The 25,633-nt window shown below is 34.1% G+C and overlaps 4 protein-coding genes across 6 annotated transcripts in view; 1 reads left to right on the forward strand and 3 right to left on the reverse strand.

Annotated features, from left to right (window-relative positions):
- The window catches only part of LOC130657053 (protein FAM98B-like), a 36,417-nt gene extending 22,917 nt beyond the window's left edge, over nt 1–13,500 (reverse strand). Inside the window, exon 1 of the mRNA XM_057460016.1 lies at nt 13,497–13,500. The gene's annotated coding sequence lies outside the window, so the exon portion shown is untranslated. The remainder of the gene's footprint in view (nt 1–13,496) is intronic.
- LOC130657051 (transcriptional activator Myb-like) lies at nt 482–6,238 on the reverse strand. Its single transcript, XM_057460012.1, has 4 exons — nt 6,111–6,238; nt 4,236–4,449; nt 3,103–3,818; nt 482–2,810 (listed from the first exon to the last, which is right to left on the reverse strand). The coding sequence occupies exons 1-4, from the start codon at nt 6,155–6,157 to the stop codon at nt 1,826–1,828; spliced, it is 1,962 nt and encodes a 653-aa protein (XP_057315995.1). The 5' UTR covers nt 6,158–6,238; the 3' UTR covers nt 482–1,825.
- On the forward strand, nt 9,216–9,985 carry LOC130657057 (calmodulin-like protein 3). The gene has a single exon (XM_057460019.1). It carries the CDS (start codon nt 9,355–9,357, stop codon nt 9,850–9,852), a length of 498 nt encoding a protein of 165 aa, XP_057316002.1. The 5' UTR covers nt 9,216–9,354; the 3' UTR covers nt 9,853–9,985.
- Nucleotides 10,763–24,989, reverse strand: LOC130657049 (ribosomal protein S6 kinase delta-1-like). 3 transcript variants are annotated; one of them, XM_057460010.1, is made up of 11 exons: nt 24,948–24,989; nt 20,151–20,186; nt 19,134–19,248; nt 17,883–17,998; nt 17,150–17,246; nt 15,225–16,629; nt 13,987–14,114; nt 13,231–13,313; nt 12,667–12,762; nt 12,204–12,234; nt 10,763–11,484 (listed from the first exon to the last, which is right to left on the reverse strand). In XM_057460010.1, the coding sequence occupies exons 1-11, from the start codon at nt 24,972–24,974 to the stop codon at nt 11,405–11,407; spliced, it is 2,214 nt and encodes a 737-aa protein (XP_057315993.1). In that variant the 5' UTR covers nt 24,975–24,989; the 3' UTR covers nt 10,763–11,404. The 3 variants fall into 3 exon arrangements, with proteins under 3 accessions (XP_057315993.1, XP_057315994.1, XP_057315992.1); XM_057460011.1 differs by lacking the exon at nt 24,948–24,989 and adding an exon at nt 24,728–24,915 and having other exon boundaries at nt 15,225–16,521; XM_057460009.1 differs by lacking the exon at nt 24,948–24,989 and adding an exon at nt 24,728–24,915.
- Nucleotides 24,990–25,633: the final 644 nt, after the last annotated feature.

Below are 25,633 nucleotides of genomic sequence, written 5' to 3' on the forward strand. Positions count from 1 at the left end.
GTTTCGCGCAATTAATTTTCGCGCATGTTTAAATTTTGCGCACTTTATTTATATAGCTGACTGACACCCTCGTCACCAGGGATTTTTGTTTTTTTAAATAAACATATTTTTCGCCGTATAAAAATATTCGCCATATAAAAAAACATGGGAACAAGGGTGGGCTGATTGGCGCTTTTAAAAGCTTATCACCAATCTTTGATTTACACATCAACAGGGATGCTCTTTTATTTTTTATGATTAATTTAAAATGTGTTAAGATACATAAGTTATGATACGAATTAAAGTAGAATAGCATTGTAGACAAATTTCCTTACCCAAAGGTCTACAAATTCAATAAAGTTCACAGGTAAAAATAGGAGTTCGCAAAGTAAGCTTGCTACTAATAATAGGCAGATGCTTCTCGACCACTTACACACGGAATCAGCAAAACTAACGGTGCAAGTGCACATACGAATGTACTGGCAATAAAACTGACACAATATCAATGCAAAACTAACATTTAAAATCACATTCAGTTATTCTTACAAGTTTAAATATCTACATTTTGAGAACAAAAAAAAAACGTGATACATAACGGTTAATAATTTTATCTTAAAAATATATTTTGACTATAGGTAAAAACATAATAAACAAAAGGTAACCTCGTTTCTAGTAGAATACACCATGTCTGGAAACGAGGCTATAAATAAGATGTGATGCCGTATTGGCTTTTCTTTAACCAGTCCTATATAAAGACCACCCCGTTTGGTGTTGTTTGCAATCTTATCAATAAATTCTTAACGGCCCTTTTTACGTGTTCCTTTCACGCTGAAAACATTAACGCCCATACTTGGAGGGCGTAAAAAGTTCCGAATAAGTTACATAAATTTGTTGATACACCTGGTAAGAAAAATACTACAACAAAAACATCAAAGAAAACAAAAGGCGAGTTATGAGTTCGCATTTAACAAGACGAAAACATGAAACAAAAGTAAGAAATCGCTGTTAAAAGACTGCTTTTCATTAAAGTGTGTATGACCACTGAATTTTTATTGACTGTTCCAATGGTTGCTCACGCGTGTCCAGATCCTAAAAGCTAGGAGCGGCAGCCAAAAATGTCTTAAAGGAAAGCAACCTGAACACTTTCTTAGCATTTTTCAGTCAGTAGTTTCAGTTGGTATGAAGAGATACCAATATGGCATAACAACTAGTCAATGTAAAAGCCATCTTCACGACAAAACGACTTTAACACTGTTTGATAAACAAAAATGTAAATGACATAAAAAAGAAAAAATAGTACGTAATTATATATGATATATACAAAGAATAAATACTGCTCTATTGCATAGAGAAAGGTTTAAAATTCTGAACAGTTTAAGGGAAAGCAAAGACTTTAGAAACCAATGCGCTAATTGTGACACCCATTTAAAGAAAACTCGTGACACCCATTTTCAGTAAGATAGGCCCTCAAAGATAACGAAAGATCTGATCTAATTTTCAGGGCGAAATACCAGGGTCTTCGAAATTTTTTAAAGGATATTTTGGCAAGCTCCGAGAGGGAAAGCACAAAATAATACAAAAATTCTTACTGTAGAAACAATTTACAATAACTTGAGCTTGGGAAATGCAACTATTAGAAATAACAAATCAAGGCAAGAAATAGGGAAATGCATTTCTCTAATTCTCAGTCAGGCTTTCTAAGAATGACAAGAACCCTATCAACGAAGTATGTTAAGTTTGACTTAAAATAAACTACAATATCTTATAACACAGAAGTATTATTATATCATTAAAAATTCGTGAAGCAACCACTGTATAACAAACGCCATGGAGACAAAATTTTCTCTCACCTTGCGTTTCTCATTTCATTCATAATTAACCGTGCTTGTTCGGTAAGAAACTTTTGGTCCGTACTCTGGCCAAACGCGACTGCTTTAAACGCTTCAGATAAATTCAAGTACACCGGTTGATTCGTCGGAAATTTCAAATTTCGAGCCGGTAGTTTGCGCAGAGGTAGTTTCAAAGGCTTTCCGACAAGTGGTAGAATTTTAATTTGTTGTTTTTGCGGGAGTACATGTCCAGGATGTATGGGAATAAAATTTAGGCTGCCCTGACTTCCTTTCGGCATTGCAACGTTTGATAAGTTTGGGTTTTGTTTTCTAGGCGTGAAACTTGTTGCCATTTGTTCGATTGCGTTCAGTTCTTTTTCAGTGAAGGCATTTCCACTAGAGGATCTAAGCAGTGGGTTTTGACTGGGTGTATCGAACAAAGTTCGTCGCAACGAGTCTCGGCCAATGCCACTATCCATAGGATCTGTGTATGTTTCGGATACCGATTTCGCGTAATCGTGATCGGGCGTTGACGATCTTGCCGACTTGTGTATGAACAGTTCCGATATTTCGTCAATCGTTTGACACTTACTCGCGCGCCGAGTTTGCTCTTGTTTACTCGCCACTTTTAACGGGGTCGGTGTTCTTGGTGTCGTGCTGACCATAGACTGCTTAACAACTGGTGTTTCCGAAACAACCCCTGCCGAAATATTTATTTTCCGTTTCCGTTTCTCACTCTTGCCGATTGTCAACGGCGTTATTTTTAAAAACGAAGGTGTTTTGTTCGCAGATAAACCGGCCACTTTTCGCGCCGGTGTTGACGTAACCAGCTCTGTACATTTCGAAGTGTTCAGAAAAGCCGACGGCGAAAAGCCAAGTTCTTGCACAGGGGCGGGGGCATCCATATTGATATTTGTGTTCATATCAGACAACGGCTGCTTGTTGCGAGATCGTCGTAAAATAGCCGGCGCCGGTGGAAAATTCTGGTTAGAATTCGTGTTTCTGAAAACAATAACAATAAATGTCACTATAAACTTTTGACTGCGCATTCCTTTATAGCAGAAAAGCTCACAAGTTTTTTCTTTTAGAGCATGTGCACTTTAAAAAATTGAGTGACTTGCCCTACATGCTTCTACTTTAAAAAATATCAAATTCTAACAAGGCTTATTTCTCTATTGTTTTAAACAATAGATTTATTGCTTTCAAACTGAAATACCAGCCTGATATTATTATAAAGCATTATTCTTATAAAATAAAGGGCATCAATAAGACTTTAGCTATATGGAATATATACCTTTTAAATACAGTTGATGCGAAATTTTCTTTATTCACAGGACTGTAGTTCTGCAGAAGACCATCTATGCCACCCAATTCAGCTAACATATCAGAAAAGTTGTTTAGATTTTTAAAAGGCGACATAACAAGATCTGAATCGTTTGGAATCTCCTCTTCGTCTGTCTCCTCATCCTCCAGTTTTATTCCCTCACTTTCATTTTTTATATAATTAGGCAAAATATACTGTAGCGCTTCTTCTGATTTAACAACATTTTCGTCAATGTCTGTCCCTAAATCATTTTCGGGAGGATTCACTTTAAAAGTCGGCCTTGTGAATAATTCCGCAGTGTCTCTTTCCGTACTTTTACAGTTTGGTTTTGTTTTCACTCGCTGCCGGAAACCTGGCTCGAACCTTCGTTTCATTGTGGAATTCCAGTGATTCTTAATTGCATTGTCCGTCCTTCCTGGTAATAATTTCGCGATATCTGCCCATCTATTTCCTAACTGACTATGAGCTTCATAAATTACGCGATCTTCTTCTTCAGACCATGGTGTTTTGTTTACGTTCGGGTTTAGGTGGTTATGCCAACGTTCTCGACATTGCTTTCCAATCCGACCCTTCAAGTGAGACGCAATCAAAGACCATTTCTTAGCACCATACCTGTGCACCAGCCTCACCACAAGGTCGTCTTCCTCCCTTGTCCATGCGCCTTTGATAAGGGAAGGATCAAGCACCTACAAAAACCAAACAGGAAATGATAAAACAAGCTGAAAAAAATGCTCCAACATTTGAGTGCATTAAGGAAGTCTGTTTACAGGCCTACTCTCATGTCACAAGATCGAACAGATCTATTAAAAAATCAATGCTAGAATTTTAGATAGCGTTGTTCTGGTTTTTCAGAATACAGAAAATATTGCTCTGGCAATATGTACAAAAATTCTACTTTCGTTATTGCAGAAATGAAACTTTTCGCAAATGCCCTTGTTAAAAAAAATCAAAAAAATTTAAACCATAAAAACTAACAGAGTGCAGAGTTTTCATTCAATAAATCAGTACATAAGCAATGAATTGAGTACACCAGTTAATCTTAGTACACGATCGAGTAGTTAAATTACTCCTTAACTAAACAATAATAATAAAAACATTTGCACCTTTTTCCATCTTTGCTGACATTGCAGTTCCGTTCGTTGTGTAAAAAATGCTGAAATTACTGACCAATTCTTTGTGCCATATTGACTGCATAGATCCCTCAATTTTTTATCTTCAGCTTTGCTCCATCTGCCTTTTATTAGACGAGAGCTCTTCACAATTTCATTGCCACAAATTTGAACAGTGTTTACAAACTGGCCAGACCGGTTATTAAAGCTAAAGGGAAAAAATTACAGTAAGTATTGGAAAAAATCATTTAAAAAAGAATTGCGCAACAGCCTTTTTAGAAGGATATTGCTTTTGTAATAATGGCTTATTAACCGTTTAGCCGGTCTATACGGGAAAATATAGACCGAGGTCATGACGTCATGGACCGAACGCAGTGAGGTCCATGCGAGTGACAGAGGTCTATATTTTCCCGTATAGACAGGCTAATAAGGTTAAGTCATTTATTACCCCACTGATTATTTCATAACCATTAATGAAAAAAGGTTTTAGAGTCCAGGGGTCTTTAACAAAAACAAGGCTTAGGTGGAAACCATGTAACTTTCTTTATATTTCGAACGTACACAGACATTCGATCCACAACTTTTAAAAATAGAATATTTTCAAAACAGTTTTAAAATTCAATTCTTTGTCGTTTCGCTGGTGGAGTGTTCGTATTAAAATTAAATGTACAACTGTTAAAATTTCCTCCAAAAAAAAATGAAGAGAGGGTTGAAGACTGCGTGGAACTGGAAGTATTAAGAGCTGTGGATTGGTTATGTACGTCAAGTTGGTTATTATTTGAGCTCAAGATGTTTGACATTTTGTAACGGTGAGTGGTACTAGCTGATTTGTAATTTCTTAACGAATCAATATTTTTGTGACCACTGTGTTGGGCTACATAAACTTCCGGGACATTTGCATCCGTAAAAGGTGTTTGCTGCAAACGTATTACAATACTTTGTAGCTTTTGACTGTTGTCCTGCTATGAATTCGTCTATTTCATTTAAATCGTCAAATAAACTATCGTCTACCAGATGAAAACAAGGAGTAATTGACATTTTTCTACCACTTTAAATTAACTTTCTTGTTTTGTTTTTGTTTTGATGTCGGTTAATTCGGCGTCATATAGACTGGTCACGTGAAAAAAAAAAAACAATCAAATTTTCCGAGAACGTTCAAATAAACGTAAACATTTGAAAATACTCAACAGTGGGGTAATAATAATAAAAAAAGCACAACAAAAAGAAGAAGATTAACCAATTCTATAAGTTAAATTTTTAGGTTCAAACTTTAACTTGTTTTATGCTAAACCTTGCAAATATCGATAATCGGTACAAGCTTTAATTTGTACATTTTAATTTCACACACAAAAAAGTCCTATTTGCGCAGTTTTGAATTTACCCTTGGTAAAACAACTAAAAAGTGAAGAAAACATGCACAAATTTCAGAAAAATATCCTTTAAAGGATCATTATTTTAAAATCTTATCTAAACTATTCACTGTCTGAACATAATTTGTGCAGAATGAATTCCACACAGACATGTGAATTTCAACATAAAATAAAGTAACAGCTTAAGCACCCATTAAACAATTCTCTAAAGGATAAAAGAAGAGGAAAATGGAATTATCTTATTACATTTGTGGAAATTTTTCGACTTAATATCACCACAACCCCCACGCAACACCCGGAAACATGTCTTTACAACATGTTTGTACACGCAAAGTTAGCAAAGAAAACAATAAACTTAATCACTGCAAGCTTTAGCATGAACAACATCTATACAAAGGCATCTCCTTTGTCAAACATGAAATCATTACATCATCAAGTACACCTAATTACATTAAATCAGTATCTTTAATTCCAAATAAAGCATCAACCATATTCTTACCTAGCACCAAAACCATGGTCACTCTTCCCTAAGGGCAAACCATCCATCAAAACAACATTGTGAAAAACTTTGCCTGAGTGTTCATCATTTTTAGTGTGTATTGCTTAAAAAGAACAAAAACAAAAATATATACACAACAGGAAATAAGACACAGTTTTTGTTAAGGTTTACTGCGCCTGAAATGTTTACTAACAAAAATCAGTGATTGTAGAAGTATTTTGTTACACCAAAACATGACAACAGATGGACAAATTAACTATATTGGTTAGCAACAATATACTATGTAATACTACAGAAATAGAAATTGCATTATTTCAGAGCTAATAGTTTTTTAAGGGTGTCTGCTCAATACTGACTCTCTATGTTCCTGGCATTTAAATATTTTTGACTACAATTCCTGACATTTTCTTCACTTTTTCACCTATTTCTGACAGGAATTTCATACTCTTGGAAACTTGGATTATATACCTTAAAAATTAAAAATTAATGATAATTCTTTTAGAACAATTCTAAAATTAAATCCTTGCCAATATTTTGGAAAAAATAGTTCTGATTGACCATCCAAACCCAATATTGCTGACCTTTTCCTAACATTTAATAACAAGACCAAATTTGGCTGACATTTTGCCTATACCACCGTGGTATACATGTGCATGCCTAAAACGCTCAATATGTGCGTTTTTTTCCACATGTATGTACCGAAATCTTCCAAAAATTGTCCAAAATACTTTATTATGAAACATATATATAGTATTTGTTTTCTCCAATAAAACATTGAGCTAATGATCTAACGTAGTCAACATATTTAATTTCAAAAGCAAACATTTGTTTTTTAATAAATGTTGAAAAAACAACGACAACTTTAGGGACAGGGGATAAACAAACTTTTTTCATCTTGTTGGCTTTTTTAATATTGGTTGACTTTTTTAGGTATGGCTGTTGGCTGCTGACCAACGATTTTCAGACGGTCAAATTAGTTTAGACTACCTTTTCTTACCACACAGATTAATTTACATGGGCAATTTTGTGCTCAACGGGCAAGTACAGTAGTTAAAAAGGTTAACTCGTACAACATATTGCGGTAAATATGTGTTAAATAATTTCTTTGAATATAATGTTATTGATTGGATATACAGTTGTTATATTTGGACTTAATTAATTTTTTAGAAAAAGACTAGATACATGAATATTGATAAAATCTTTCAGATTTTAATATTTTCTGTTCCTTTCATTAGATCATTTTTGTTTCTTTGTGGAAAAGATCACAAATAAATTGCTGGCCATGCAAAAAAGTCTATACATGAGGGATTTCACATACAGTTTTTCCTTCTGAACAGTTACATAGTTTCTCAGATTTCCATGTAATGCTATGACATCATTACATATTGATGCATTTTTTCAATAATATACAGTTACAAAAAATTAAAACTTTTTGCAGTATTGGTTTTTAATCCTGATTATATCTTGACATAACCAAAGCTGGGAAGTTTAATAATGAACTTAGTCTGATTAACGAGTAAGTCAAAGGTCCCATGTGCCATAAAAATAATGAGTGTCTTTTTGGACTAAAGTTTTCATAGGTTACTGTATGTATAAAAAATTTACAGAGCTGAAATAAACTTGAAAACGCTGATTAGCTTTTTTTTTATTTTTTTTGGAATCATTCCAGTGAATTTGGGAAAGTGCGGAAAAAAAAGCCACTTGAGAATTTATGTGCAGGCATGTGAAGCTTAATTAAAGAAATATATATATGTATATATATAATGTTAAAAATTTTTTTAGAGCCACCGTGACATCATAAGTTCCTTGATTTCAAGTATAGTCTTAAATGATGTATGCGTGATCTCCAATAATTTCATGGTTAGCTCTCTCTCTAGCAATAATAAAAAAAAGAACATGGACAATTGCTGTCTAAAATTTATGATCACATTCACATTATTAGAAGATGTCTGGGGCAGCTGTTTTATTTCATTTGGAAACCTGTAGTGTTTTTTACATAATAAAGCTTTCTTGCAGTTGGGTTTGCATCATAATACTGGTTGAACCAATCACAGGCCAGTATTCAGATTAAGCAGCCATTATGAAATGATAGACAAATGCCGTAATCATGTTTTGGTGGTGAAACATAAAATACAATATATACTGGATTTTTCAAGGAATTTAGATGTTTTAGATATATATTGCTTAATATTTGCCATTTTGCGACATTTTAACACCATTTTGCTTGCAAATTCTGTTTAATTAAGATTTCTACTGTGAAGGTTTGATTGTGAAAAGTCTTGTAACCTCATCAGAGAGCAATGAAGGAGAACATTCCGACCGCAAGAATGCCTAAATTAACCCCTGTTCTGTCGAAAGCTAAAATTTAACATAACTAAGTAAAAAGAGTCACAAAACGTCAAACAGTTTGGTTCGACCTACAAACGAGGGATTCCGTGATCCATTTAGCTAGAAGAGGCATCACCTCTGTGACACAACCCACAAACATTAATTAGCTGCTAAACCCTTAAAGTTATTAGATAGATAGATGAGCATATTTTACATGGCTAGGCTCACAAATATCAAGGGATATACCCTGTCTATTATTTCCAGGAGGGGCCATGGTCTAGATGGAGAGTCCTAGATTATTTAATGCTCTTTTTGAGCTACGCAGACCCAATATAATTAGGGCCCGCGCTCTACTAAACAACTCCCGGCAACATTATTTTTCTCTAGCTTACATTGTGTTAGAGAATACAGTGATATAAATAGCTTTAGAAGATACACAAAAAATTACATAATTGGAAGAGGTCAAACGAAACGGACAGACCATACAAAACAGACACGTTGATGAGCGCTAAAAAAATGTTATCGCTACTGTGGCGTCCTTTTGAATTTGGCTGTTGTGATGATAAACCCCGCGCCAAATGCGCCAGATGTAATCTTTTAATCAGAAACTCCATCTTTGATGCTTCATATTATTAGTAGTTAATATAGTAGCTAAAGTACAATTTAGGTCTTGCTTTTCCTTTTTTAAAAAAAAAAAAGCTTGTAAAAAAGGTGTTGGTAAATTCTGTATTTGATATAAGAGAAAACGATAAAATGTATAAAATGTTGGTAAGTAGAAGAGCAATATTAACCTTTGTCTCATTGGCCCAGTCTTATGATGGTTTCAAAACAAAAACAAACTCATGCCCACCTCACGTTTCTCGAAGGAAGTTTTAATAAACACTTTTAATTTTGTTTTCGTGGTGTATATTTCAACATGACTAGTGCAAGGGCTACTACTTATTTTGATCCCCGAGCCCCAGCTGTTGTTTTAAAGAGTTTGTTTCTAAAATACGATAAAGATGGAAATGGCCAGTTAAGTAAAACAGAGTTAGAAGTTCTGTTTAAAAACGATTTAGGCTTTAACAAAGAACAAAGTGAAGCTTATGCATTGCTCCTGGATAAAGACGGTAATGGGGAAGTATCGTTTGAAGAATTTAACAGCTGGTTAAAAAGTGGTGAGAAATTTAAAAATATTAATGACAAATCTCGATATCACCGTCTGAAAAAAGCAGTGGATTTGTTTAAGAAATTTGACGTAGACAACAGTCAAGCACTCGATCGTGACGAATTCAAAAAATTGTTCCAAGAAGTAGGAGGGAAACCAAACAAATTAGATGCTGCCCTAGCTGAGCTCGACCGTGATGGCAATAATAAGATTTCATTTCAAGAATTTTTAAGGTGGTTAAATTGGATCCCAATGGATGACATGTAAGCTGGAATGTAAAAGAACAATTCCAAAACATTTTTTAAAATTATGAAATATTTAATTATTTTACAGACAAAAACACAATTAATTTTTATAGTTTTTTATTTAATAAATTTTTAAGAAATTGTTTTAATTTTTTTACAGCTGCATTTGTTTTGTTATGTTTTTTAACCCAGGAATAAAAAATACATAAATAATAAAAGTTATATAAAAGTTTGTATTCTATTACCATATGAAATAAAAAATACAAATTTTCCTTTCTGCTAAATGTTATTGTAAAATACCTTAACATGTTTTTTTAAAAAGAATTGTATCTTTTTTAGCCTTAAGATTCTTGAATAGAAATATCACGCCGAAAACAAAAAACATAGTTATGTCAGTTACTCAGTCAATGTTGATCCTATTTCCACAAGGAAAATGTGAGTGGAGGCTGAGCAATATCCTCTTAGAACATTGTAAAAAAAATTATAACCGTAAATGGATTAAATTTCTTGTAAATTTATTTTCTTATTTTAGCGCGAAATTAATTTCTCAAGTGAAATGTCTACGGTGTATTTCGCGCGGAATATTTTTTTTGGATAACAGTTTTTCTTTTAACTTTTCACAACATTTCACAACACAAAAAATTAAATAAAAGTAGAATTCAAGTTTTTATATAAAATGTCAAAGGGTTTCGGCATAAACTTGCATTTGCAAATAAAGTCTTTATTGCACAAAAAGTAACAAAAAATTAAAAAAACATTTTTAAGTACATTTCATTGTATTATTCTAAGGGGAGTTTTTTAGCTTAGAGACTTTAACAACCTCGTTCCAAGGGCAATTTTTCGCTTTTTTAATATCCGAGACGGCGCGCTTTTCGCCGTCCGAGATTGTCAGAAAAAGAAAAATGGGCCTGGGGACGAAGTTGAGACTTAAATATCAACTTTTTATCTCCTATACAAAATGAATCCTTTAAAATTTATATTTCTTGCATAAAATATAAAATTCTTTCAAAGTTGGTAAAGCATTTCCACCATTAGGATTTTGGGTAAAACGCGCGCTCTGCAGTAAATAATATATATACATAGTAATAATATTCAATAATATAAAATGTTAAAAAAACATTGTACAATGTTATTTTAAGTTCATTAGAATAATAGCAAAAAACATTTCTCCCAGTACAATGATCTTTTAAATGGCGAAAAAAAAATACGATTATGAAATAAAACACACAAGCCAAAACATTTCGCTGTCGCTTCCAGAAACAACAGTTGTCAGGCGAGATAACTGTGTGAAATTTAACTCTCTCGCACAGCCATGGCTGATCTAAACCCATTTTCGACCCCAGAGCTCCTCAGATAAACCTCTAAAATAGTATTTTCCATGTTTTAATCTTAAAGAGGTTTCGGTACGAGAATGCTGAAAACCTACAAACTACAAGACCACACCAAGAAGAAAATGGCGATGAAACAAAAACAGAATTTATAACGAGATCTTTTTAAAGATTAATATATTTACAATTTATAATAAAAAACACTAAAATATTAAAAAATATAACAAATCAGACGCCTCATAAATATCAAGATTTTAGTTTATTCCAATTGATACCAGAGAAGAACGGATGTGACTTGATCTCCTCACTACCGCTTGGTCCAGAACCTAAATTTAGAATATATTAAAAACTAATTACGTTATTCGTGTCAGTTTTCACGCAGAAAATCTATTTTATCGAGTATTAACTTCTGCGCAAGTTCACAAACACCACGACAAATTTGTTGAACTGAAGTTTTTAGCTAAACAACATAGAGGTTTATTCTCCAAAAAAAAAAATAATAATAATAATAATGTGACGAAACTGGTGGTGTTACTTCTGTTTAAAATATAGATTCTTTTTTTAATTTAATCGTTGAGTCATTTATCCTTGACAAAATTAGTTTAATTAAGGTAAGAGCTGTTTATTACCGCACAGAAACTAGGCTGCTAAAGATTAACTTTCAACATCTGCTAGTAAGTGGGCCCGTGGAAAAACCCATGGGTTCGCTTGTCTTTTTTATACCGCATTGTGTGCGTCTCGCTAGTTGCGGTACAATTTTGTGCGACAGACAGACAGACGTATACGGGTATTTTTATAGATATACTAAGGCGATACTTAGACCAAGATTACATCTAGTTTTCTCAACATTCTCTTTGTATTTTTTTTATAAATCAAAACAACCCTATTTCGTTGTTACTGTGAGAAGTAAATTTAGTAGCCTCGTTACAGCTACTACTAACTTTCGCGAAATATGTCTTCTCATTTTCTTCGCGAAATAGCTAATTTACGACAAAAACGCGACAAAAAAACAACAACAATTCGTAACCATCGTCGTAACACCTACCTAATCTTTCTTTCGGATCGTATTTTAACAACTAAATAAAAAACATCTAAAATTAACCTTTAAACATAATTATCGCTTTTTACAAGTTTGCACAACCTACAGTTTACAAGTAGTTATGCCAAATAAAGTGAAAAATTTTTCGCGCTCTTTTCAGTCTTGACGTTACCTTAAACCAATAAAATTAATAACATTTTTGTTTTGACCTTTTAAATTTCGCGCTCAGGCTTTGACGTGTTTTTCCCACATTGAAAATTATACAGTTTTATTATGAAATCAAGAAAATCAATTTGTCAATAGCTTTCAAACCTATCTAATACAGATACAACACCAGCATAAAGAATAGGAAATCTCACAACAAAGTCGACATCAAAACAAAACAGAGAACTAAAACTCTCTTCCCTGGATCGGAATGTATTTAATTAATAGAACAAACAAAACCCCGACCATTGCGAAAATTACTTACACCAGCAAGTAAGGAACAGGCTTCGTTACTCACTCTTCGTGGCAAAGTGATGATTGATCGATTGTTTATACCATCCGGATGACACAAGCACAACGACTAAATAAGTAAGGAAATATCATTTTGCGGTATTTCCATTTCGTGTATTGCATTATTGTTTGTGTTGCATCAAATTTACACATGCCCTTTAATTTTAAACTATGTTTCCTAAAAAATCACTTCAAAACAAAATAGGATACGTACTGCATTACTTGGAGGTAGAATAGAAAAACTGGATTGCCTTTGATTGCTATAGTTGCGCCAGACACGACAGCATGAACTTTAGATTACGAACTTATATATGCCACATCTTCACGTAAAGGGGAAAAGACGTTGCGTGGCTGGCAGCATATGCCAAAACGATAAAATGCGAAATGCAAATTATTTTTAATCAATTCCCTATTGCATGTCTTTCGTGTCATTTCTCGCAATGATATATGTGGGTTACTTACTTGTACTTAGAAGGATAAAGATTGTTGCAGATTGCATTTGTTAAACAAAGAATTGCGTATAATAAAAAAGACTTACTTCTCCAGTTAATAATTCAAATATTATCGCGCCATAACTCCACCAGTCAGTCGAATTATCTGGTTCAAATACACCGTTCACTTCTAAAAATTATAGAGTGAAATACAAATGCTTTTATGCAGTCATGGAGGCGTGTAGCCTTCACAGTGTAGTATAAAACATGAAAAAAACTTTAAGAGTCTATGGATATGGATATGGATATGGAATATGACAGTCATTTTTTGTTAAACATTTAAACAAATAACGCTGCAGCACATTTAAGATAGTAAACTCAGAAACACCACCGCGATTAATTGAGGGCATATTTTAAAAAAAACACCAGCATCCACTTCGAAGTTCGGAAACACAAGTAAAGATGCATGTCATTTCTATACTAGGTTTACGCAATTAGAACTTGTCAAAATTCACTTGTGAAACATTTAAAACAGGCTTCGAAACGCAGGTTATTTGATTAAATCCCAACTAACATGATGTGTTTATTGTTGCTGACGTCAAGATGGACATATTCCTCAAATTTCGGGACCTTCGTGGTTCCTGACCTGTATTATTCTGTGAGGCAGACGTGCGAGAAGTGTGACTAGCGCATTTTAAACACTGCTTTCCTAGCCTCCGCATCTAAAAAAGTATCACTTCCACAGCCTACCAGCTGCGGAGAATTGGCAAGCTGATGCTTTATTTATCAACTTTGTAAAATTCCCGAAAAAGTGTCACTGTGTCAGAAACTAGCAATAACAACATTCAAAAAAATCCTCTTACCAGGAGAAGTGTACATGTTACTAACAGCATCCGGATCCAACGTGTAATCGATTCCTTCTACATTTGAAAAATAAGTAAGCTTGATATTCCCTTGGGAGTCGATCAATATGTTTCGAGGATTTAAATCTCTAAAATCAATAACCTTAGGTAAATTTTTTCAAATTTCAAGATACTTATCGAAAATACTTACAGGTTACGGGTAGTTAATTTCGCGGGTACCTAAATCCCGGCGGTAGGTAATTGCGTAAGTGATGATCGTCCGCAGAATATTTCGCGAGTAATAATCCTTACGAATAACTCGGAAATATAAGAAATATTTACAAATATTTTTAAAAATAAGCCTTGTAGTTTAGAATACCCAATAATCACCTCCAACACGATTCTTAACTTTCCATTTCTTAAACAACCATTCGCATCTCCTGCGCACACTTAGTTTCGCTAATTTTGCCAAACACAGCACAAAAACGCAAAAATTAACATCCGCTAAAATTAGAGGTAGGCATGTCTGTAAATGTTTAGCTCGTTTCGATTTTAGAAGTAGTTTTGCTGGCGTAAGCCTAACGATTAACGTAATAGTAACGATTGGCGTAACCGTAACCATTGACGTAATCGTAACGATTTGCGTAATCGCAACGATTTGCGTAATCGTAACGATTAACGTAATCGTAACGATTAAAGCGTTTCAACTGATCTCGTACGTCTTTGGTTTTAAACAGAGATTTAATTTTGTTTTAAATATTTTGGTTTTATAGATTTTGAATATTTAATCAATATTATACGAATTTAAAGGTGACAGTCATAGCTTACCTTTTTTACACAGGAAGCATTTTATGCTACGATAAGTCGCAAAAGTTTTTCGCGAGAGCATTGATCAAAACATTGATTAGTTAACCTATACCAAAATCAAGTTATTTTGTCGTTGCTACAACATTATTTTTTTTGTCTTGCTTTTTTATACCGATGAAAATCTATAGTTTGCTTAAATTTTAGTTTGACAAAAACTTTTTTTCAGCAAATATCGGTTTACATAAAAAATAATTTTATAGGTTCAGGTAGAAAAACTTAACCATGCTCATGGAAAATTACATTACTCAGTTCAAAAACCTTTTAAAAATCTCCAACTCATTCCGATTGGCGAGTGCATGTTCGGCTACTCCACCACCTCGTTAAAACATTCTTAACACCCATGTCAATATAGTTTGCATTCGTTTGCTAAACGTCTAAGCTTATATACTTACCTACACATCACGCCTTTTGAATGCAGCTCCATTATTCCATGTGCTATCTGGGCAATCCAGAGGCGCATGTCGTCTTCCGTCAAGAGAGGTTCACGTGATGTCGACTTTTTAATTTTACATGTCAATGTTGTCGACGAATTTTGCTGACATAGCTCCGACGTGCCTTGCTTTGTGTAGTTATTACATGGAATATCAACAATGTCTGTATACTCGTGATTGGATGAATTCTCAATGAGAGAGTTATCGCAGTCCGTAGCGTTCCAAGAATGGTGTGATTCGATACACGACGAATATCTTTGGTTATAAGTGTTAAACAACGACATACCTAAGTAATCCCATAACTTTCCACCGGATATATATTCCAAAAGTAAATATACCCCCGTTGGTTTTTCAACACAGTTCAAGAGGTTAACCATAAACTTGCAGTTGTAGAGATTTCTCGGCTGTTTGTTATTCGACTTCTTAGGAGGCGTAAAACGTTTGTACTCTCCACCTTGCTTGTGCAACACTTTCATCACGTACACTTCATCGGAGAAGACTTTCTGAACTAACATGACTTTGTCGACGACACCAAACACTTTTACATCGCTTAAACGAAACCTCCACTTGTTATCCTCGCAAAAGGGATTCACGCCGTCAATTATTTGCTTGTCTTCGTTCGCTTTTAGGTTAGAATTGTATAGTTCTTTCGCGCGTAGCAAATATTGCGCTGTTTTCCTTCGAACAGCATCCCGTCTTTCAACGTTTTCATCACTTTGCACACCGCGGAGGAGCAGGCCGATGCCAAATTTGTACATGTCAAATGCCGACTCGATGTTTCCTAACTCTTCTTGTTCGATAGCATTACTCATCGCAACGCTCGCCTGGAACACGTAATCGTCCTCTTCGACAGTTTTTTCAATGATCTTGGACATTTTCGCGTCGACTTGAAACTTTTTATGCAAATCCTGAGCAGAAAGATTGGGACTCACAATGTCAGTATTGTTTTGGTTGTCATCAAAAGCTTGCGCTGTCGCAGGTGAGCAAGACAAACCGTTCTCACATTCTGGAATATCTTCAAGGTTTGGGGAGGAATAATTATCATTTAACGGTTCACTAAGCAATACACTTGCCTCGTCGCTGATACTTTCTCTAGGCGTAACAGGAAACTCGTCGGCTGCTTCCGAGGCTAAACTTTCAATATCGTCACCGCATATTGAACGAGCTTCTTGGAGCCAGGACTGACGTCCGTCGTCGCTTTGTATGGAGACAAAAACGTTGTCTTCTTCCCCTTCACTGTTAGTTTCGTCGTAGCTCTCTAGAAAACAATTGTTCAAGGGATCGCTAATAGTGTCTTCTTCGCTAGTCGGACTAACTGATGCAAGCGAGTGATTTTCATTGCCATGGACCACTGCATTGTTATCAACTAAAAGAAAACGTTTATTAGCTTTGAAAAATTAATACAGATTCTTTCTTTTTTCTTTTTTCTTTAGAGACAGAGAGCAGAATAAAATTCTTCCACTTATGTTTTGTTTACGAAGGTTTTATGGTCCGCTCATGCCGCCCCCAATTTAATCAGGGCAACTGGTGACTGGCACCTTGCATATTTTAACTGGTCCACGTTATATCACTTTTCAAAATACACTACACTCAAAGCAGTATCACGCAGTGTGCGCTTTAATAGATTTGTGACATACTATAACACCACCCTAACTACGGCGTTCAACTAGAGGTGCGGCACGGTTTACCTGCACTTTAGCGCTTGATTACTGGTGCATTAACTTGGCGTCGAAAGGCCGGGTCTTCCAGCTAGTATCACCTATAATATAATACTCAACATTCCATCTGTAAGCCAGTCATGGGCGAATTTCGTGGATTTTCTCGACGGATGAATTTCCACGAGGTTTACGAAAAACTAAAAGTCAGAAAATTGCAGCTATACTTACCATTTACAATTTCTGTTGCTTCTACGGGTAAATCTGCTGATGACGTTGCTATGCTGGCAGCTTGATTTAAGTACGGTGTAATTTGGCTGACCCCATTCTAAGAATCAGATTCAGTTATTAATGTACAAACATAAACTTAAAAAAAAACTTTTATCGTTTAATTTCATAATCTAACACCTTGCCAAATTAACAAACGGTTAACGAGTTCTGTGGATGCAAGATTGATTTGCATTTACACAGAATCGAAGAGTCCCTAAAAACAGCATTTCTTTCACCTACAAGCAAACTATTCCTCTTACGTCCCTTGAAATATTGTACAGGTTATAGCCTTATGCGTTCCCAAATACTTTTGCAGTATTTGTCTTTCCCCAAAAGATAGGAGTAAGATATGGTACTTGTGTAGTTTAAGAAACTTACTATCCCTTCCTATGCCAAACAACATGATTTTTTCAAAATTGATCGTATCGTTGAAAAGTGTATTTTTGTTAGAACTAATGTACGACTTATTCAAAGCTTTTCAGGGTGTACAAACAGGCGCAAAACATTCCTCTAGATCTTCCTCTAAAAAAAATCATTCCATTTACCTCCCCCTTTGGAACTCTTCACCCCCATAAACTTTATTTTCCAAATATGACTTCAGCCTCCTGGTATTAAATAATACTTTTATTACTACAAATAATTACCCAAAACAACCCTCGTCCCGCGCGCGCCATCTGCGCCCACCCTTACTTACCTCTATGAATGACTGGAAGGATTTGTGGAATAGCATTTCAGAGTATAAAATTATAAATTGCAGCAATTTTAGGGATGATTGTCTTCGTTCTTCAATAACGGCTTCGTCGAAACGTCCTAAAGATCAGTGTACATGGGTAACTAACATATTCGGTATTTGTGCTGATTGTATGTTGTACATTTAAAGGTTGATGTAGGGAACCTTTCTCGATGCTGAAACTATATATTCTTGCGCTTTAGTAAAATTTCAAAAATAATACACCATCCAACAAATTTTCGTTACTTAAAAAAATTATTGTTAAAAAATTATCATCAAAAAATGCTATCATCATTTGTAAATTTGCAACATGGGTGGCGAATTCATTTGAACACGTTATAATTGGCTAATTAAAGGGTAATAATTTTCGTGAGAGCTGATTTTTGCGAAGTTAGCAAGTTCTAATATCTCGCAAGAATTAAATTTTGAAAATTTAGAATTTGAATAACTATATGTAATAGAACATAAATTAAGTTGATATTTAGGTATCTATTATATGGTGTTAGTTAAATGAAACGGAAATAAATACTTTAAATCCTTTTCTAAAAAATAACAAGACGTATGATATACGCAAACAACCTCGCCAAAAAAGTGTATAAAAAGCTGAAGTTAGACACGACATATTTTGCTATTCGGATAGGCAATAATATTGATAGAAAATTTCTCGAAATTTCAATTTTCGTTAGGTCAGTCTGTAAACACGTCCTCGCGGGCGAGATAGTAAAAAGAAAAAAAAAGTAAAAATAGTTACCAAGATGAGATTCGAACACACGACTACTCCCGTGTCGGTGCTCAGAGAGGCAAAAATTTCCATTCTTGTAGGACACATTTGCGTTTTAATACAAGCTCACGAGCTTGTAAAAAAAACAAATTTCACAAATAACAAATTCCCAAATAATCAAAGCTTTGATAAAATAATGTGTTTTATCTATAATATCTTACTGCAACCCTGTGAAAAATTTTGGGAGGAAATATTATAAAAACAGAAGATTTACAAGACAAGAAAGAGCAGAAATCGGAACTGAAATAGTCCATTCCAATAAGTTAGCTCTTAAAAGTCACTTCAATTTTAGGGGTTTTCATGGTCTGCTAGAGACCTTATATTTACAGTTAGAAAATATATATATAGTATATAAAGTTTTATAGACAAAGTAATTTGCCAGCATAAATAGAAAAGTAAAATGCGTATAATTTCCTATAAAATTCCAGTCTTACCGAAAAAATGTCCTTTTGCAAAGTCTGGAAATGATTGCTTGAAATCATTGGGGAAGTCAGCCTTTAATTCTTTATACAAGCGCTTGAAATCATTGAATCTTTTCCACCCTAGAAACTAAATACAAGATTATACGTAGCACTGCATTAATACCCTTCAATGATGATTCATTAAAGGGGCAGGGGTTACAACCTTAATGACAGAATAAAACTAGAAACTAAAACCTTGTAGATTACCACAAATATCTTGTATATATTTTTGGAAAAGACCAGCAAACTTCTTTGGCTTGATAATGTATCATTAGTTTTTAAATTTATCATTCTTCTGGTCTGATATCAAAGTTAGGTAAACCAGATTTGGGGTCTGACCGTGTGTTTTTGGTTTCTTGGTCTATTACTCATTAAAAGTTGTTTTCATCATCAATTCAGCTGCTTTTAATGGTCACATTGGGGTGGCAATAACATGCCATACATATTCCAAATTAAAGATAAAAATTCCTATATGTAAACTGAATTGTACTGAAATATTTATCTTTAACATAATTTATTTTGTGGGACGCGTTTTTGCAAATAGGGTACCCAGAAATATATTTGCAGGACTTGTTTTTGCAAATGAGCAGTTTTAAGGATAAACCTTTGTAATGAAGGAAGAAATGTTGTTGTTTTTATTTTCTTTAAAATATTGGCCAAATACCTATTATATTGTAATAATGCACTTTATAGTGAACAAAAGATTGTGTGTAATAAGTACAAGTTAAAAAAATATTAAAAAAATACTATTTTAACATATTATGTGAAGGCTGTTTATATTAATATTGAGGATTAGTTTAATGTGTCACATCGTTGTAAAACATTTGACATTGTCAGATTCACGCACAAGAAGTTTGCGTCTGGGTAGAGCCCTTCATGGAAGATGTACTTATATGTCTAAAATATTTATAATGCATATATAGCTGATAACTGTGGCAAGTTTGGCACCTAAGAACATGTCCCCTTGCTTTAATAAAAAAACATGCCAACCTCATATCCTGGATGCTCTTTGTGACTTCCATAAATCTAAACAGACAAAACTTAAAAAATTATATCTTTAGCTAAATTTTTTGATAAGGTAAAATTTGACAACATCAACAACTTCAAAACAAAATCATGAGAAGTCAAAACTCCGTGATAATTTTTATAGCAGAGGGAAGAAGGGGGCAGGGAAATTTCATTAGAAAAATTGTCCATAGGAACATGTGTCAGAAGTCATAACAATGGATTATTAAAGGCAATGCAGTAAGGATGGCCCCTGCTTGCTGTATGTACCACCTGGTACAATCTACACCTTGTTCAGTCTATGCAGATTTTTATCTTTGACTGGGAAAGCCCTATCCACATGTGGAACCATCTTATTTGCTTTATTAGGTCAAGGGTTTTTATGGATAAAAATGGATGTTTAAAACAAACTTTTACCACTGTCTTTTCAGTGGTTAGTTTTAAACTGTCAAAACTGTAATGTCAGGGGCTTACATTAGTAAAAAGGACTAGTCATCCTAATCAGGGTGTCATACAACAATATCCTTTCTGTACTGAAATGTTTATACTTCTGAAAATACTTTATTAGGAAAACCCTTCCAAAAAAGATTTTTAAGATTTTCCTTTCTGAAAATAAATAAGCATTTATTTTTTTGCTAACAGATAAAGCCTTCAGTAAAATATTTACATCCAAATGATCTGGAACGTTTTACAAAAGCCCATACGAATTTTCATTAATTAATTAGCCCATGCTTTCATAATTTTGGTCAAAAATATCATTCTTAACAGTCTCATCTAGTGTGTAAAAAAATTAACTACTTATCACTAAAAATGGTTTAATTAGATTTAGACTGGGCGAGACATTATAGTCTGTTACTATAGCTACATAAGCATATTATATATTAAAGTTATTTACAACAGTTTTGGCACTGTGTACTCTTCTTTTTTGAGTGTTAAAAAGCTCCTCCTAGGTTTGTATGCATATGCTTCAATTTAACCACAGTTACTTGAAATGTGACCAACACAACAAGTGTTTAATATTCTTTGCAAGACTCCTTTATCATTAAAACAAGACACAATATTTATTTCTCTCAACCAATCAGGGATTTACCTTTGTGTAATTATAGACAAATTAGAAGTTACCCTGTCCCACAGAGTCTGGCTTTATAGCTGCCCGACTTGAAAAATTACAGTACTGATTGAAAAAAAAAGCATTTATTAATTGTTTTATTGGCAAGAAATAAAGTGAAACTTTTTACCATAGAAAACCACTGTATTGCAAAAAAATGCCTTTGCCATGGTCACCTTTGTGCAATTAAACTTAATTAGGCCCAGTCAAAAAGGGCGTTTTTTATCACGTTCAGAAAAATAATACATTTAAAGATAATTTTAAGAAAACTAAAAAAGGACACTCCTATTCAACGAGCAGCTTTTATTCGTAACGCTTTAGAGCCTATTACTTAGTTTATGTTTCAATGTATTGAAACTCGATTATACTAAATAGAATCACCTGTACTATATCAGTCTGAGAAACGGAGAACTTTGTTTTGCTGTTTAGCTAGCCATTTTCTTGTCACTTGTAAAGTTTATAATTATTTAATATAAGATATTGATTTTATGAAAATTACTTACTTACTTTGAGCATAGTGTTTTGTGTGATTTTTTTTTAAGAAAGCAATCAAAGGTACCGCAAATCCTGGCTAACCAAAATCTGTTTCTACTTCCCTGTACAATTTGTAAACTAGTGCCCAGGTATATTCCTCCGTATGGGTTGACAGAAGCTCAAAAAAAGGAGATCGGGTTTGGTCAATTTCTGTTCACATGTGGACGTTTTCTGAAAGTTTCCCACTCGTTCAATCAACTAACATGAACACAACAAGAACAGAGAAAAATTTGTAGAGTGGTTAAAATCTGAGGAGGGGAATACATCAGCAGACGCGGAAAAAGATCATACCAGTAATAATTACAACCATATTTTAAGAACTGGCTTTTATTTCCATGAACAAAATTGCTTAAAATTTTTGCTAGAAGTTATGATAATAACTATGATATTTCTCTTTTAAAGAATCGTCGTTAAAAGCCTACTATGAAATAGACAAGTATCAAAAATCTTGAATGATACTTTCCTGGTTTGTTGGTGACACTAACGCCTTATTAATTGTTAGTGAAAAGGAAGAAGCATCATTAAGCTTACTACCAAAATTAAAACATACCCGATTCTGTGTGTGATGACCTTGTGCATCCAGATATATTGAAGTCATATGCTCATGGTTAATTTATTAAACGAATCAAGCAATTGATAGCGTCAAAGTAGAAAAATTCAAGCTTGAAGTATGGCGATTTAAGGCTTTAATAACAAACGATAGAAGCGTTATTTATTTATTTTTTGGAGCCATTACAAGTGTACAGGATTAAAAGGAAAACCAAGCGGTAATTGGTTCTGTGAAACCTGTATGGCAAGTTTTGCAGGTATACATCATATGTATTTTTGTATGTATTATGTAATATATCTCATATGTATCATATGTATTTTTCATTTTCGCTTTCGATTATTTCTCTTAAACTTCTATTTTTACAGAGGACGAAATATCTGACAAAGAGAATGAGTTAGAGACCAAATGGACTGATTTTCTTAAAAGGACCCTTACAAATGGAGTTTTCTCTATGCATGTGGAAAAATCAGCAGATACGCAGCACAATATCTGTTAAATCTTAAATCAGGTGGTGCTTTTCAGGTTGCAGCTAACATGCAGGAAATTGAAAAGAAAGACCCGGAATTTGCTCTACAGCTTGACAAGTACTTAAGAAGCTCGGCATCAGTAGAACTTATTAGTTCTTTCTTATCTAAGAATTTTCCTGATGAATTACCATTTGGTAGTAAAAGAGTAAGCATGTTACTGTGCATCCAAGTGAAGCTGTTTACTTTTTTTTAATTTCAGAAAGGTTTACGGTTGTAAAACGCAGTCATACTTCACTTTTAATAATGCAGTTTGCGCTACAGTGATCGTCAATATTAAAATGCCCTACTTTTGGTGGTTTTTATTCCTCTCCAAAGTCAGTTAAAAAGGGTCAATATTCAAATAGCCCACTTTGGGTGATTTTTATTTCTGCCCAAAGTCGACCAAAAATAGTCAATATTAAAATGCCCTGCTTCAGGTGGTTTTTATTCCTACCCATAGTGGATCAAAAATCGTCAATATTAAAATGCCCTACTTTGGGTGGTTGCTATTCCTGCCCAAAGTTAGTCAAAAATCGTCAATATTACAATGCCACTCTATCCAGGCATGCTTTTGCTGAAATAGTTGCAGATTAAAAGTTTAAATTTTGGTTAAATATGTGTTCATAAGAGCGAATTTTTGTTAAATTAGGCATAAAAATAGTAAAGTAGTTTCAACTGATAAAAGAATGTGTTTTACTTTGGATAGTTTTGCCCTTCTTAGGTTATGATATAAAAATGCCCGGGCAGCCGCCCTACTTTGGGTGGAACAACCCATCTAAGCTTAATAATAGTTTAAGTCTCAACAATTTTTTCGTAAAAAGATATGGACTGAAAAAGACTTTTCGCATCTTTCTGCCTGCCACGCAGTTGTTAGAGCAAGAGGAGCTTAACGCGGAAAATGTAAACATTCAATAATTTCTATACATAGAATACAGTGTAAACGCAGTACAGTGGTGCTGTAGATTAGTGGTTATGGTTTTCGTACTCTGTGTGGGAGACCGGGTTCAATTCCTCTTGACGGTGATTCAACATGGTTGAGTAAATGTTACCATAGCCCTGGTTTAACCCAATCCATGTGAGGGAAATTGGGAAGATGGCACACTGTGTGGGCCGTTGGATGTTGCCGATTCAATTGTACATGCGTTCCTATGGCTCTCCATCGTTTTACAATATTGGAAAAAAGGAGGTAAAAATCGTGTTTTGTTAGAGACGAAAGCGTGTTTTCTCCAGTTTTTTAACTTCCGTCGTATCAATATCTTTCAAATTTTCAGGAAACATTAATAATAATAAGATACAACTTATGTGTACTTTTTATTAAAAACAAAATGCGGCAAGACAAGTTATCACGAAAAAACGTGTTTTCTCCTTAATAAACTCTTATCTTAAGTGTGATGTTTACCTCCTCTGATCGCAAAATAAGCTGCGATGGAGTGTTAGTTTTCCTGAATCGTAAAGGTGTATTGGGTCTACGTAGCTCAAAATGAGCATTAAATACTCTAGGACTCTCCATCTAAGCCATGCCACTCCTGGAAATAATAGACAGGGTATATCCCTCGACATTTGTGAGGCTAGCCATGTAAAATATGCACATCTATCATCATCTAACAAGCCATATTGCATATTTTAAAATATTTGCCCATGTGATTTTTTTTTATTTTTTTTGCAATAACATCTTTTTCTATCTTTCCTTATATTTTCAATACAGACCAAACGTAAAATTCACAGTTAAAAACATGTAGTTTTAGAGAATTTTTCGCTAGTTTAGATTTAGTTTAACTTAGATTCTTGTAGTTCTTATTTGATTAAAGCTTCTCCCTCCTCCTGAGAGAGTTTGCCTGAGAAACGTCTGGACGCTATCCCTTACCTTTAATTGTAGACGATAAACAGTATGACCAGCATAGGATTTGCGGGGATTAGTGACATCGAATGCTATTTCTTTCTTTTCCTCCAATGCTTTTCTTATTTTATCCATTTTTTCCTGATTTAATTTTTTCGGCACAAAATTTGTTTACATTTTGCTTAGTAGTACTTATCCATGGCTTAAATTGTTGCGTACAGAGTGTATATAATTGTATATACCTTACCCAAAATCCATCTACTATGCGCGTCATGGTTCCGCAATTTACCCTTCTATTTCTTGAGGTCATCCTTAATAACTTATTTTGGTGGTGTTCTGCCCAATCTTGGAACGTGCCCCGTCTTAAGACTGGCCAGGCCAATCTTCCGACAGTGACAAATGGGTGGCCAGTCTTAAGACTGGACTGCCCAATCTATGCCCAATCTTAGAACAATTGTGGAAGACAAACAGAACAATAAAATTTTTAGAATTTACCTCTTAATAGGAACTTTAAATTGAAACTTTTCTTGGAAAATCAAAAGCCAAAAATTTATACATACCATGTATTTTATGTATATAAAATTGAAACTACTCAACCATTTTAGCATAGTCTATAAAGTTTTTCTTCTATAGACTATGATATTAGCTAGCTGGCTACAGCTCGCTAGCTGGCTAAACATCTCATCCAATGAAATTAACGTCTAGCTAACTAATAATATGGTTGAATACGACTTTTCTGATACTTCATAAATATAAACATTTTATTTTTAAAATTTAGCCACTATTACAAGCTGTATATAAATGCTAAATGTATAACACATGCTCTACCAGCTACCTAGCTACGATTTTCACTCTACTGTGTCCAAAAACAGGCGGGGTCAATTCAAAATAAATAAATTCAAAGTACCCAAAATAAGATGTTTTAATGTGCCT

Source organism: Hydractinia symbiolongicarpus, chromosome 9, assembly GCF_029227915.1.
Source record: "Hydractinia symbiolongicarpus strain clone_291-10 chromosome 9, HSymV2.1, whole genome shotgun sequence".
Taxonomy (NCBI): Eukaryota; Metazoa; Cnidaria; class Hydrozoa; order Anthoathecata; family Hydractiniidae; genus Hydractinia; species Hydractinia symbiolongicarpus.